Source organism: Pseudochaenichthys georgianus, chromosome 16 (assembly GCF_902827115.2).
Source record: "Pseudochaenichthys georgianus chromosome 16, fPseGeo1.2, whole genome shotgun sequence".
NCBI lineage: Eukaryota > Metazoa > Chordata > Actinopteri > Perciformes > Channichthyidae > Pseudochaenichthys > Pseudochaenichthys georgianus.
Genome location: NC_047518.2, coordinates 25,505,131 through 25,519,117, shown reverse-complemented (window position 1 = coordinate 25,519,117; position 13,987 = coordinate 25,505,131). Strand labels below are relative to the sequence as shown.

The 13,987-nt window shown below is 40.0% G+C and overlaps 2 protein-coding genes across 3 annotated transcripts in view; one reads left to right on the top strand and one right to left on the bottom strand.

Moving 5' to 3' along the window:
• fhod3b (formin homology 2 domain containing 3b) overlaps nucleotides 1–2,385 on the top strand; it is a 108,227-nt gene extending 105,842 nt beyond the window's left edge. Inside the window, 1 exon segment of the mRNA XM_071205856.1 lies at nucleotides 31–2,385. Within this exon segment, the coding sequence (XP_071061957.1) occupies nucleotides 31–113 (83 nt within the window). The 3' untranslated portion in view covers nucleotides 114–2,385.
• A 93-nt stretch (nucleotides 2,386–2,478) lies between these two features.
• Nucleotides 2,479–12,377, bottom strand: rxrbb (retinoid x receptor, beta b). 2 transcript variants are annotated; one of them, XM_034102294.1, is made up of 12 exons: nucleotides 12,216–12,377; nucleotides 10,794–10,987; nucleotides 10,308–10,452; nucleotides 9,931–10,110; nucleotides 9,459–9,512; nucleotides 8,111–8,271; nucleotides 7,789–7,918; nucleotides 4,748–4,874; nucleotides 4,604–4,645; nucleotides 4,398–4,489; nucleotides 4,188–4,293; nucleotides 2,479–4,088 (listed from the first exon to the last, which is right to left on the bottom strand). In XM_034102294.1, the coding sequence occupies exons 2-12, from the start codon at nucleotides 10,932–10,934 to the stop codon at nucleotides 3,941–3,943; spliced, it is 1,326 nt and encodes a 441-aa protein (XP_033958185.1). In that variant the 5' UTR covers nucleotides 10,935–10,987; nucleotides 12,216–12,377; the 3' UTR covers nucleotides 2,479–3,940. The 2 variants fall into 2 exon arrangements, with proteins under 2 accessions (XP_033958185.1, XP_033958186.1); XM_034102295.1 differs by lacking the exon at nucleotides 9,459–9,512.
• Between the last annotated feature and the right edge of the window lie 1,610 nt (nucleotides 12,378–13,987).

Genomic DNA, 13,987 nt, shown 5'->3' with positions numbered 1-13,987 from the left:
TGAACAATCCTCTTTTCTCTGTCTGCACAGTGAGAAGGACACTTAAGAACGGCTTGACTACAGAGGAGGCCAACGCTCTGGGCTTGTCCAGTGGTTCAGAGATGCAGGTGTGAGATGGACAAAAGGCCGTGTGGAAGCCCTTTCACTGCCCCTCTATTGCCTACATCCAACCTGGCAACCCACTCCACTCTGGCTTGGCAATAAAATCCCCCCTAGCTTTGATGAGTTGACCTTATCTGTATGCGTTTTAGTTCACATAGGCTTGTCACAAGTGCTTCCTGGAGAGATTGGATAAAAGCTTTTATTCATGAACTGACGGTCAGAGAGCGGAGTGCTGTATCCAAACCACTAAGCTTTGCTATTGCTGGATCAACATCGATGACGTACACTCATTCAGCCTAATCACAGTCATCCTTCCAAAAGGACAGCACCCTCGCTAAAGGGTGTTTTTTAAGGCTGAGGGCATCAAAAGAGCTGCGTGTGCTTTCGATCTCAGTGGCCTTGACTGAATCCAAAGGGCAGGAAGTATGGTACGGACACTAAATTCTCCTTGAGTTTAGTGTCAGCCCTGCAGCTTTAGGGACAAACTAAAAGACATTTCATCTGTTGAATAGATGGCTTTGTGCTGAGGGTTATATATACTACTGTGGTAGTTTTGTGTTTCTTTTTTATTTTGCTCAAGAAGGTGCTCAAATAAGGAACAATTGCACTGGATGTAAAAGTTGGGTATCAATGGAATGTGAAATCCTTGACACTGATGAACCACTGACATCGGAAATAATACTCAACAGTTAAGCCAGCAAATTTACAGTAGCACAGTTTTGTCTAATCTAAGTGACTGGATCAGAAGGAATTTATCAGAGAAACTTCCTTTTAAAGATCTTATTCAACTCGTGATTCCACTCGTCTCAGTCTAATGCTCATCAATAGTTTTAGCTATAAAAAAAAAGTCACATCATGTGACCTATTCTCTCTGACAGATTGAACAGTTTAAGCAAGGCGAGTGCAGTGTTACAAGGAAGCAATCTTCAGTTATATAGTTTCTATAGTTCTAGAAACTATGAGCTGCACATCTCAGAGTGCCTTTTAGAGACAGTTATTTATTAAAATGTTTTCAGGGACATTTAATCAAGAAAATGTTACTACAGATGTGCAGTCTGTGAGGGACGAGGGGATAATACTGCAATGTACATCTTTCACGAGCTGTGATTTATTTTTTAACCAGTGTTTTTAATCCTGTCCTGGACCCAATAGTATGTAATGAAGATAGCTTTAAAGTATTTATGAAATTTTAGGATTGGTCATGCACATTAGCTGTATCCTGTTGCCTTATTGTGCATTGCTCCACTCTAGTCAAGATCTAAATAAAGTTATTAAAAATAGACCAGGCCAATTTAATGTGTAGTTCAGCTGGCTTCACTGGAGATCTCAGTTTGTCGTTCACAGGACATTCATTATCTAACTATGAATGTGAACATCAGGGGGTAATTAGCAATACAGACGCACACAAAATCTCAATTATGTATCTATTGTTATTTACATCTGTATTAAAGTAAAAAAAGAAGGAGCCCGCAGTTTAACTTTGATTGTGTCATTGTGCTATTAATCTATTTGCAATGGCCTTGGCTAAATTAATAACTTGCACCATTTCACTTCATGTCATAGCAATGATAATCTATCCACTGTGACGGAAACATAGCCATTGAGAAAGAAACACATCTAGTGCAACATCGTAAAGAAGCTATGTGAAACCCACCCAACAGTTCATGTTCTTGTTTTGTTTGGAATTAACTGAAAACTAATCAGCACCTTAGGCCCACTGTGTAGCATGCAACTTAGTGGAACTGAAGTTATGGGGGGGGGTTCCCAGATTGTACTGATTTCTGTCAAAAACCAGACAGAACAGATGTGTAAGGTATTATAGGGGGAATGCTGTAAAGTGATGTACATGACAATGTCTTTGAGTTCTGTTGTTTTGGCTCCATGTGTAGAATAGTGTATTATAGACTAAAAGCAGTATTATTCTAAATATAATTTAAGCAAACCAAGCCATGCATGGTTTAAAAAAAAGTTTCACTTCTGCTCAATACGAAAGTTGGTTCTCTGTGGTAGGGTTTGTGTTAATACATATTTTACTTTACACACATTGTGAAACGTGCAGTGTTGAAACTCACCAGCTAGTCCTGTGGAAAGAAGCCTTTGATTTCATTGCACTCAACATTTCTTCTTTGTAATTGAACATTAGCCCACCACACATGTTGCTGCCTGTGCCATGACATCACTGTGGAACTTGGAAACAAGTGCTATACAACCAAGGCTTCCATCGCGTCTTTGCCCACAGCAAAAACTATGTAACAAAGTCAATAAAAAGGCTCATTAACACGTCGTTTGACTTTCTTTTTTTACTATATCTTTCAATTGTGTTTGCAAAAAAGTGTCACATGTAAAAGTTTTGGGGAAGAAAAAGCAAAAAAAACAAAAACTTACACCTCTTTATTTTCAGTCCACACAACCCATGCTTCAAGTCACCTTATGGTTGAGAGCAGATAGAGGTCGACGACAAACTTCCAATACAGCTCATCTGGGGTTTACACATGGCCGTTATACAGACCTCATTTGGTCTTAAATGTGATTATGGTTTGCTTTTAATAAATTGCAGAGACATATAACAATGAACAAGACAGCTACCTACAAAAGGGGGGAGGCGGAGGTTGGAAAATACAATTGAGCATCAAAATAAAAAGCACAAAAAATAAAAATCAGCTGAAACAGTCTCAGCAAATCCAGTGCAACCCAAGACATGTTCTGCTTTATACTAGCTGAAAACTAAAAACAAGGGCACATTAAGAATTATATAATTTGTATATCCTGATCATAATTCAAATGTATCAATATACATTTTTCCCTGAACAATTACTTTTGCACAGTACCTTTGAATTGTATAGATACATTACAAAATGGAGTATTCCCTTTCCACCAGACATGATTTACTTAGTAAAACCCCTGAATGACTGACAGGCAGAAAGCTCTTATGCAGTTAACATTTTATATTGCTACATTTGAACAAGGATTAACAAAGGGATTTGTTTAGTTTTGCATATTTTCTTAGGTTTGTGGTTTGGCGTGCATCTGCACCGATATTGTCAAATTCTTACTGAAATAGCACCAAATGACAAACGCCCGACTATTCAGAGGCAAGGCGTTTTTTAAGTGTGTTTTAGAAATAGTACATAGCAAGTGTGCAGTGCAGTTTAATCGTTAACCACCACGTGATTAGATTTATAAAATGGCAAAGAAGTAAACAACACTAACTGTATATTACCAGACACATAAAGCTGTTCCTCAACACAGACAAGTCAAACACTGACCTGTCTTCTATCGCAGGGTTACTGTCAGGATTGTATCTTCTGAAATGATACAAGTAAACTTAGAGCTGTAGTTGGACACAGTAGCTGGTGACTGTTCGGTACAATACATCATGTTTTAGAGCTGGCTTCAATTACAAATGATAAAAAGAAGAATACATCCTTAACGCATACACATGATTCAGGTTGCCTTCCTTTTAAAAAATAGGTTTGGGGCTCAGTTCAGTTGGAGAATTAACTGAACCTTGGTGTTGGAGGTGTCTAAAAAGCTTATATAAAAATGTTTACCCAAATGATAGCTCCTGTGAGGAAAATATGTAAATGTTTACATTTTTAAAAATACTTTTTTTTTGTTTTTCTCAAACCATAGTTACTCGTGAAGTTATTTCAACATTTAGCACCAGCTTGTAGATCATGCCAAGCCTTTGGTTTGGTCTAAAGAGCAAATCTGTGCTGCACTGAAATAGTGTGACGCAGACAGCAGTGAGACAAATTGACAAATCTTCAAATAACTTAAAGTGCCACTCCAGTCCCACTCCAGCTTTCTAAACCTAACCACAGTACGCATATCCTATCTAAGACAACTGATGGGGAGCTTCAAGCATTTCCATTAGGAAAGTGTCAATAGGCGTGTCACCGATCAGCTTGAAGAAGAAGAGATGCTCCAAACACTTCAAGCCGATAGATCGCAGTGCTGGCAGTCGCAGGAGGAGCTTCGCAAACCTGCCAGGGCAGAGGAGCAATCATTACGTTTGAGCAGAACACCAAGGCACCAATCAGGTTTAACTTTCTACAGAGTTTGAGGTAGCTGTAGACGTTTACCTTCCCTGCTGCTCGGGGTATTTCTGTTTGCAATAGGACTCCAATGATGCATAGACCTTTTCTCTAAGGAGCTCCACCTCCCCGGTGTTGGAGAGCCCTTTAGCATCTGCAAGCAAACGGAGAAGATGTCCATCAGTGCCACGAGACATCCCATATAGTAAGAACAGTATGTTAATGTTTCTTATTTAGATATCAGCATTGGTCAGGCACCTGGGTTGAAGAGGACGATGGCTCGGAGGCAGCCCAGCTCTGTTTTGTCCATTTGCATATCTCTCATTTTATTGACGAGCTCCGTGAGAACCCTAAGTAATAACATTGATTTGATGAAATGCGTTTTGGAAAGCCAGAGTGTCAAATACAAAGAGCAATCATTATCATTACTTTATTAGTCAAGCACTAAAATAATGTGAAATTACCTGTCAAATATGGCGCCGACCTCTGCACTCTGCACACTCTCCCTGTGTTAAATAAAAACAGTTATTTAGACAATACAAACATGTGCAACATTAAACAAAAAGGCATAACAGTGTGTTGGCTGTTTTCTGTCTCCATATTTGCACCTGTCAAAAATGGCCCCCACTCCGGCGCTGTGTGCACTGTCCCGCTGCAGCTCAGAGGCCAGGAGAACTCCGTCCTTCAGACCGATGGAGCGGTGGGAGAACGAGGCGATGAGGAGCTCATTCCACCCTGGCAACGCACAAAGGGAGGGGCTCATTAGGAAACTGGGCTGAAGTCGAATAGTCCATTTAGCTTAGGAACCTTCCTAAAGGAGTGAAATGACCCGGAAGTCCCTCAGTGGCAGCCATGATAAGTGCCGTTCGAATTCTCTAGAATTATGAGAATGATAGGAAAGGAGGTTTCAAACTTCCTTTATAACCTCCTTTAGCTTAGGAACCACTGGACCTCCCTAACCGACAGGAGAAGTGAAAATGCTGCCCCACAATGCCTTGCAGCCGCAGCATTTGCCGTCACTCAACAGTCGGCCGTTCACGGAAACAACCGATTATGACCGAGAACTATATCATGAAAGTTACGGTGCTTATTAAGCATTTTAAAACATAGGTGGTAAGTTGCCAAAGTGCTTTGTTTTGAACGTTCATCAGTATTATAATCAAAAAGAGAAATATGAACGTTAGTTTTCACTGAAATTATCAAATAAAGTCAACATTTCAGTCTTTACTGAGCTGTGTGGGGTTTGTTCAACTTTTAAAAGATGTTTGAATGGTGATATACACAGTGATAGATGTTAAGGACTAACGTTTATAATAAATACATCTGTATTGATTTTAAGATCTTTAGTTCATACAATCATACGTATTGGGATCATTGGTATTAATGTGGACCGGAGGGAGAGGGGGACGAGCATAAGTTTCACTTTCCTTTTTTATTTCAATTCCAACTTTGGTCATGAAGAATATGTTTCTCTGTTGTCCACGTTCATAAAGCAAAGCAACAGCATCAGAGCACGGTGCAGAGTCTCTAGATGAGTTTACAGCAGTCCCTCGTTCTTATTAAACATCCATGTTGTAGTCCGCTGTATAGAAAACTGTGGTTTCCATAGTTTCCCCACAGCAGCAGACGCACACAATGACGTCCGCTGGCGCATCATAAACACGTCCGACAGTGAAAGTGCATTCGGATTCTCTAAAGTACCGCAGTCTCTTCTCCTAAGTCCTTTTGAATTCTCCTATCCACTATCCCTTAACGTTTCACTCAGAGGTCAAGGAATAGACGATAGGGTTAGAACTTAGGAGCTAATTTTTAAACTATCCGACTGCAGCCCTGGTCTCGAGGACTAACGCAGCGTCCACAAGGCGGCGTGCATTGAAGCTTGCCGGTGGGCGTGTCTGAAACTCGACCAACAACCAATCACATGAATCTCCCGCCCCGGACACACAAGCACGTGGTTTGATTGGCTGACGCTTCTGTCGAAGAACATTGCTCAACTTTTGAAGCAAGCAACGCGACGACAATGCAGTTCGGCAAAGCGTGACGTCACCCCATTCAAAGAGAATGGGCAGAAGCGCTGAAGCTTCAACGCACGCCGCCGTGTGGACGGGCCGTAAGAGCCATCACTTTATCCCCTGTGTGCGTACACATCAGAAGGTCCCTACTGCGCCCTGACCTACATTGACCCTCCTGCAGTCTAAAGTTATTATTGATAGTTAAACCCCCTAAGGTCAACACCAAATAAACATCAACAGCGACTACAACAAACTGTCTTCACATTCAGGGACACTGTACAAGGGCAGATATCCTAGAACTAAGGTTCACTGCAGCACTTTTTGTACACAGTTCAAATTCAACAGGACAATATATTTTGTAAAAAGAACCTGCTGCCAACTTCAAATGTATTTCACTGCATTAATTACGAATATAGTCTTTATCTTTTCATTAACTCTATGCATGCACAAATACTAACATTCAGACAAAGTTAAGGGCAGCTAAAAGTGATCCTTCAGGCTTCGACTATAATTAAAATACTGCATGGGGTACGTAATAATTAAACTTTATATAGTTATATTTATTCAATAAAAAATGTACTCCAGTAAAAGGAAATCCACAAAGCACTATCTTTAGCTCTAAGATAAGACAAACCCTTCTATAATCCCACATAGGGAAATGCACGTGTCAGCAACAGACATCAGAGTGAAGCCCAGGACAGGCAAGAGTTCACACCAGTGCAGATAAGAGACAAAGATAGCAGTGTATACGTATGACATCGCTAGGGATGCTCCGATCGCCAATTTCGGGGCCGATCGCCGGAATCAGTATCGGCCGATACCGATCACCGATCCAATCGAGTGGGTGGGGCCTAAATGGAAGATTTAAATATCACTTTAAATCTTCCATTTAAAGTGATGTTTAAACTCAGTTAATGGGCTCATTCACTGGAGCTTCCACAAACAACAATCAACTTAATTATTACATTCAAATGAAGTACATTATTCAAGTTTACATTCACTTTGGATAATAACACGGGAGAAATTAGCGGAAGCGCTCTCTTTTCCTCTCCTCCTCTCTCTCTCTCCTGACAGCCTGTCAGTATCTCATGCAGCTCACTGATCCAGTAATGAGTGACTCGACAGTGAAGAATAAATATATTTATAATGACTAGTTTAGCTTGTTCCAGAGGTAGATAAAATAGCTAAGTGTGTTAGGTCTAACTCTTGTGTGTTTCGCTCCGCTCACCGGTCCGGCGGAGCTGCAGGATTTCTGCTTCACACGCGTTGCATACCGCTATTTTACTGTCTTTTTCGGACACCTTAAAATAATGCCAGACCGATGAAGCCATTTTGGCAAGCTTGTTTTGCCGCGCACAGAGAAAAGTGTCATGTATTTTACGTCATGCGATCGGCTCTCGCGATCGGCATGTTCAGAGAGCACCGATCGATCGGTAGAGAGTGAGTATCGGCCGATCTCGATCGGTGACCGATCGATCGGAGCATCCCTAGACATCGCGTTACACTAAAAATGTGTCCTTAGCCTCTCTTAGAAGTGTACTTTGGAGTATTCCATATGCATCTGGTACACTTGAAGAAAGATTAATAATGTGCATCTGATCTCCGTTAAAGGTGCAGCTCTTTACACTCAGTCGTACCTGCACGCAGGAGGATGACCTGGTCGTCGAGGGGCAGCTCAGAGAAGTGAGGGATTCTCTTCGCCCACTCCACCAAAGCAAACAGCTGTTTGTCTGCAGTCTGGCAGATGTTGGTAACTGCATCATGGGGCTGAAACCAAACAATAAATCACATCTTCTTAGTTCAAACCAAATACTTCCAACAATTACAGTAAGCCTGTACTTATAGCATGTTTTTGTTTAGGCTATTCTAAAAACATTAGGCCAAACCCATCATGCTTCTGCCAAACACTGATGAATGGCAAAGTAACTTCCTTTTGATTGCAATGTTTTAACCACTCACAGAGTTGCCAGCGGAGCCATCGTCAGAGTGAAGCTCCGTCTTCTTCTCCACAGCGGTCTCTGCCTCTAGAATCTTCTCCACGGGCATCTCCTCATTCACGCCCATACTGAACTCCAGCTCTCCTTCTCGCTCGCGGTTCCTCTGGCGCTCCTCCTGGACCGCTGGTCAGACAAAACACAAGGACACAGTGGTGGGGGAGAAGAAAAGGAATGAGATGATGGTAAATACGGAAGAATGATAAATGTGAACTGATGAATTCATGGGTTAAAAAGTTGATATTATGCAAAATGCTCAGCCTCTGTAGAGGGTTTTTTACATGTCTTGATACAATTGTAAGAGCAGAAAGAAACACATTTCAAAAGTGTTGCATTCAGTGGATTTCTGGCAATTTTAACTGAAGAGTGGGGCTGATTTTTCTACAATACAGTACATTAGATAGAACTGAAACAACTGTTCCTCAAAGTATCTTTGTGGCATATTGACTTTTCATTTTCTACCATATAATATCATAATAACCATCAAGACAAAAGTCAAATGAATGTTCTTCCATTATCAATAGAAGTATGTTAAGTATAGTAGTAGGTTCATGTTACATGCATGAGTATGTTAATGACATGCTTTCCTAGCTTACATGCATTAGCATAGTCGTTCACAATTGAGTACTAAATGGTTTAAGACAGAATCACAATGGATGGACAACAGAGACTAACATGTGAAGTTGTTTTTTTAAACTTAAGGGCAGTAAAAGTGAGAGTCACTCTTGTCTTCAGCAATCTAAACTGTGATGTCAGTGAGGTGGAAGAACAGAAGCTGGGTTTTTTTTTTTAATACACAATGTTTGGACTCCCCTCAAATCATAAAACGTACCCTTCTCTCTGGCAGATCAGACACTCTCGACAAAGGTGCAGCCATAACAAAGTGACAAGGCTTAACGTGTGGCAAAGCATAGCCTAAGGACTTTATGCCTGAATATGGAGCCAGAATTTGGGCTGCACAGAGCTGGTCAAGAGGCAACACCTGCAACTCTATGCATTTTAGATAGTTCAAATGTTTCTTGCGGCCTATAGAGGGCCTTAACTAGAAAGATCCATCCTATTTTCTGCTGCGCAACACCAATCCACTCAATCAGATTGTAAATACTGTAAGAACTACAGCTGTCCGACTGCTTTTTTTTTACAAAGCAGTCCATCATCACAATGCACCATACCGCAGCAATCCTCACTCTCCATCATTTTGGGGTCAATTTTCACACATAAATCCGCCAATCAACAAATTTGCATGTCTAACACAACAGGCTATTTCTCTAGGTAACATAAAAATACAATATCTTTAAGATTTCATGTCATACTCATCCATCCCTCATCTTTTCCATCTTCTTTAATCCACTTTACATGTTTGATCACTATTGAAAGATGGAGAAAGGGTAGAATAGGAGAAAATGAAGAGAAGAGATGGAGAGGGGTTAGTTATATAAACCAGCCCCAATACACTCGTCTCTACCCTTTATCTTATCTAATCTATCTAATCTTGCATCCACCCTCACCTACGCCAGAAATAGTACTAATCCAATGTTACTTCATCAATTTAATTGGGCTTGCATTAGCATAATAAGTTATTCTAAGTAATCTAATTGACTGCCAATGTTTAATTCATTCTAAATAGGAATATTTAACTCTATGTTGCAGAAATCTCCAATGTAGGTCCCCTCTGTATAGTGGCATGTAAGTCAACTCGCAAACAAACGTGTTCATAAACCTTTTATAGCCAAACGGGCTCTCAAAATGAACTTTAACTGCTATTTGAACCCTGATCTTGCATACCTTCCCTCTTCATGCCCATGGCCAGGCACTTCTGGTAGCGGCAGTACTGGCAGCGATTGCGCTGGCGTTTGTCGACCAGGCACTCTTTGTTATCTCTGCAGGTATAACTAAGGTCTTTGCGCACAGTTCGTTTGAAGAAACCTTTGCAACCCTCACAGCTGTACACTCCGTAGTGCTTGCCTGTAAATTAAAACATAAAAAGACGTTAAGCAAGAGTCTGATGGGGAAATCAAACATCACAATTGTATTATTCAGCAAAATTGTCTGGTTTTCAAAAGATGTTGAAACTATTGAAAACACATTACTAAAATGAAATAAAACATTCTACAGCTTGTGTTTTCACTTCTGCTAATCCTGCTCTTAGCACACTCACTCACCAGAGGAGCGATCTCCACAGATGACACACATGCGTTTCTGAGACATCATTATCCCAGGGCTGTGAGATGGCATGGGCCTCAGGCCAAACGGAGGCTTGACATCTTCTGAGCTGCTGATTGAGTGCATCCCTGCTGAAGAAGAGATCTGGGTAAACGAAAGAAACCAAAAAGATTCATTAAAAACACAGCGGTGCATTTGGTTCATTTTGTGATGTTAAATTACAACACTGTTGAATGCATTATCAAAATGTGCTTTCTCTAAACTTTGAATCCTAAACTGAAGTATTAAACAAACTGTGGTATGTGCATGACAATCTTCCTGGATATATTGTACACACAAAAAACTGTGCAGTGAATGCAAAACTATCCTGTGTAGCCACGACCCCGTGTAAACAAATACAAGGACACTACAGCAGATAAATCCCTAAAATACAAAAAAGAAGGTGCACCATGACATTAATTTACTGACTGATGAATGTCAGTTACCTGACTGCTGCTGATGGGTCCAAATCCCAGAGTGGGTGAGACCACTGGGGAGTTAAGTGAGGAGCTGATTACTGAGAAGGGAGAACCCAAGATGCTGGTGGGGCTGTTGGAGGCTGAACTGTTGCCTTGCTGTGAGGACATGACGAGTAAGATACCCAATGGAGAGGATAAGTTCTCATCTGAAGGATATCAATCTGAGGGTGATACAGAGGATATTATTAGTTTATGATGGAACTTGAAACATCTGTTTGCAATAACTGGTAATGATTGCAGGTAGATCTAAAATGGTGTACTGTAGTTGTTAATAAACAGGATTTTAATTGCCAGCTATGTTTGACATTTCTTAATACTTTAAATCATATGTCAAGCAAATATGCGCATCAGTCTTTGACTGATGTTTTTATCTTGGACTGTTTATCAGACAAAACAAGACATTTGAGTTTAAGAATTGTAATGAAAGAGTTTCACTGTTTCCTGGCAGATGAGAAACTCATTGATTAACCTAGAAAATAATCGTTAGTTGTAGCCTTAGTTTAAGGACATAGTGACGTTACGTCTCAAATGTTCCAACAATTATACAGCAGTCAATAATACTAAAATAAGCCTGACACGTATTCATTTTCCCACGAAAAGAGTGATGCGTTTGGCAAATACGACTGTAACCATTTATTAGCTAAGCGGAAAACCAACATCCAAACTGTTTTACATGTTCAAATAGCCCAGAATTAAGAGGAAAACGCATTAACACATAGCAAGGTATTGTGTATTATATGAAAGTGTCTGTTCAAAGTGTTCAAAACACTAAGTACATCAACGTTTGCTTACATTAATGTGTTAACGATAGCTGGCCCCATTTGGCATCGCAATTGCGTTACACGTTTGCTAAATGTTGCTAACGATACGCAGTAACGTTTACATTTAAATTTCACCGTGACAAGAGGCTTCCAGTAAATAAAAAGCAGAAACAAAAGTGCCGGTGACCATGAGTTATTTCATGAATAAATAGTGCTACAGTGCATTACTCAACATAACACATAAATAATTATTGCTTTCACCGAGGGTAGCTAGCTAGTTAGCTAGCTAGCTAGCTGCAAATCCATGAAAGCTCACAAGCCCGACAGCTAACATTAGCTTTGGCTGCCATACGTCTGAAAAATATTGCATGCTATAATATGTCTTGAAACTACGATATAAACACACCCCGGTAATCATCAAGAAATGTGCAGCTTGATAACTCGACGGTCATCGAGCCACTTCAATAAATCCGCAATAATAGCGCAATGTATTCTAGCTAAGATTAGCTTGTTAGCTGCAATTACGGCTAGCCTCTCCAGCTAACATTAGCTTGGTTCCCGGTGATAGTCTGAGGAAGCAGTGGATGACAAAACAGCTCATGGTCGTTTGAAGGTTGGAATTACTTACCAGACACACCTTCGACGCATTGTTAAAAACCACTTCACTGTACTTGTTGTAACCAGACCAGCGCCAGACTACAGGCCGAGACTCAGAGCGAGTTTATTTCAACTTGACGCTGTTGTTGTTTACAGGCCATGGTGGCTCAGTGCCAGTATCCCTTGAGCCAAAATGTCTCATGGGACCACCCATAACACCTTGTCATATGACACTCCTGCAGTATGTGTTCCGCTTGATCTATACTGTAATTTTATAGAGATTAATTCACTTTAACATAGCATTTCATTATTGTGCGCAATATCCGACCATCTGCATGAACATTGTAATACATAATATTTACTTTTTCAAATGATAGTTCTCCCTTAAATTAAGGGGAATTAAAGGAGAATGGCACACAGCACATTTGCATTCTGAAAATCTGTGTTACTCATAGTCTTTGATTCTGACACAAGATTCAGATGATTTTTCAAATGTGTTTTTGGTAATGATGTATTAATAAAGTTGCATACAGGCATGATATAGTAAATTGCATTTCAATCAAATTGAAATTTAAAAGTGTTTTTTGGAGACATAATCTGATCCAACTCTTAGACAGCCACAACTACAAGAAGCACTGGAATGCTTTTGACAGGAGGGGATATACAGTATTGCACAACTTTGTATGCTTCAGTGATGTTGTTTGTTATATTCTTTCACCAGAAGTATTCATTACATTGTTACTTTTCTGTAATCTGTTGCACTCCTCGTCAATATTTCTTGTTCTCTGTGTGAAAAATATATTATTGTTATTAATGCTTTTTTACATGTTCAATTTTTCAACCAGTTTATTATAAATAATTCTAGTTCTGCCCTTAATTAGATGCAGCCCTCTGAAAAAATGTGACATTTTCCAGTACACATGATCCAAAAGAGCAACATATCACATTACTGTTCTTATTTCAGATATTGTTTGTTTGTTTTTAAAGCACTACCCCTCTGAGACTCACTCTCTCTCTGCTGGGCCTGTAGATCCATCTCAATCTTCTTTCTTTGTTTGGTGTAAAAATGCATGCATGCATTTATTCATCCACACTTTTTTAACACGATTGATGTTTCTCCTACCAACACATTTCTCCAGGGAAGGTATGGTGGTTTAATATAACCTGGCCTGGTCAGGGATGTAATCTTGCACGCTATTGTAATTATTTTTCTACTAACCTGTTGCCAAATAATGTCATAATCATAGATCGTGTCAGCAGCTCACAGTTACCCACTTTTGATGAATTGATAAATGTAACTGTTTTCATTGAATTTCAACTCAACAAACCAGGAACCCATGTGCCTTCCTGTATGTGCAATAGAGAAAGAATCCTGAAAAACAGCTTCTTACGTGGTTGCTCCAAAAGAGGTTTCTCTGAACAAGCCCGGTGGCATTCTTACAAACACTGCAGCTCATAGCTGCTGCTGTGTTGCAGCAACCGGTTAAAATAGTATATTAAAAACAACTCGTTTTTAGTTTTGCTGTTTGCCATGATCATGACTGAAGACAGGTTGAGCACGATGAAAGGGACTCAAACTTTATATCTTCTTTTTATCTCAGGTTTGTAGCTTACATGCTTGTTTTCTTCATATTTGAATACTCATGTATAATGGTGTCTGGATATTTCTGAAGAGAAAAATGTTATTGTTTTATATATACCTGTTGGTATTCAAACTGCTGTAACATGTTACTTGTTTTTTCACAGGATTGTGCTGGTCTGCACTGGGATCTTCAGATTTTCGCATTATTAATATTGCTAAGA

Coding starts and splice junctions, on each gene's coding strand:
- rxrbb (XM_034102294.1), bottom strand. CDS start 10,934: ATGTCCTCACAGCAAGGCAACAGTTCAGCCTCCAACAGCCCCACCAGC. Junction 10,453..10,793: donor GACCCATCAGCAGCAGTCAG/GTAACTGACATT, acceptor TCGTTTACCCAG/ATCTCTTCTTCAGCAGGGAT. Junction 4,294..4,397: donor CATCGTCCTCTTCAACCCAG/GTGCCTGACCAA, acceptor GTTTGCTTGCAG/ATGCTAAAGGGCTCTCCAAC.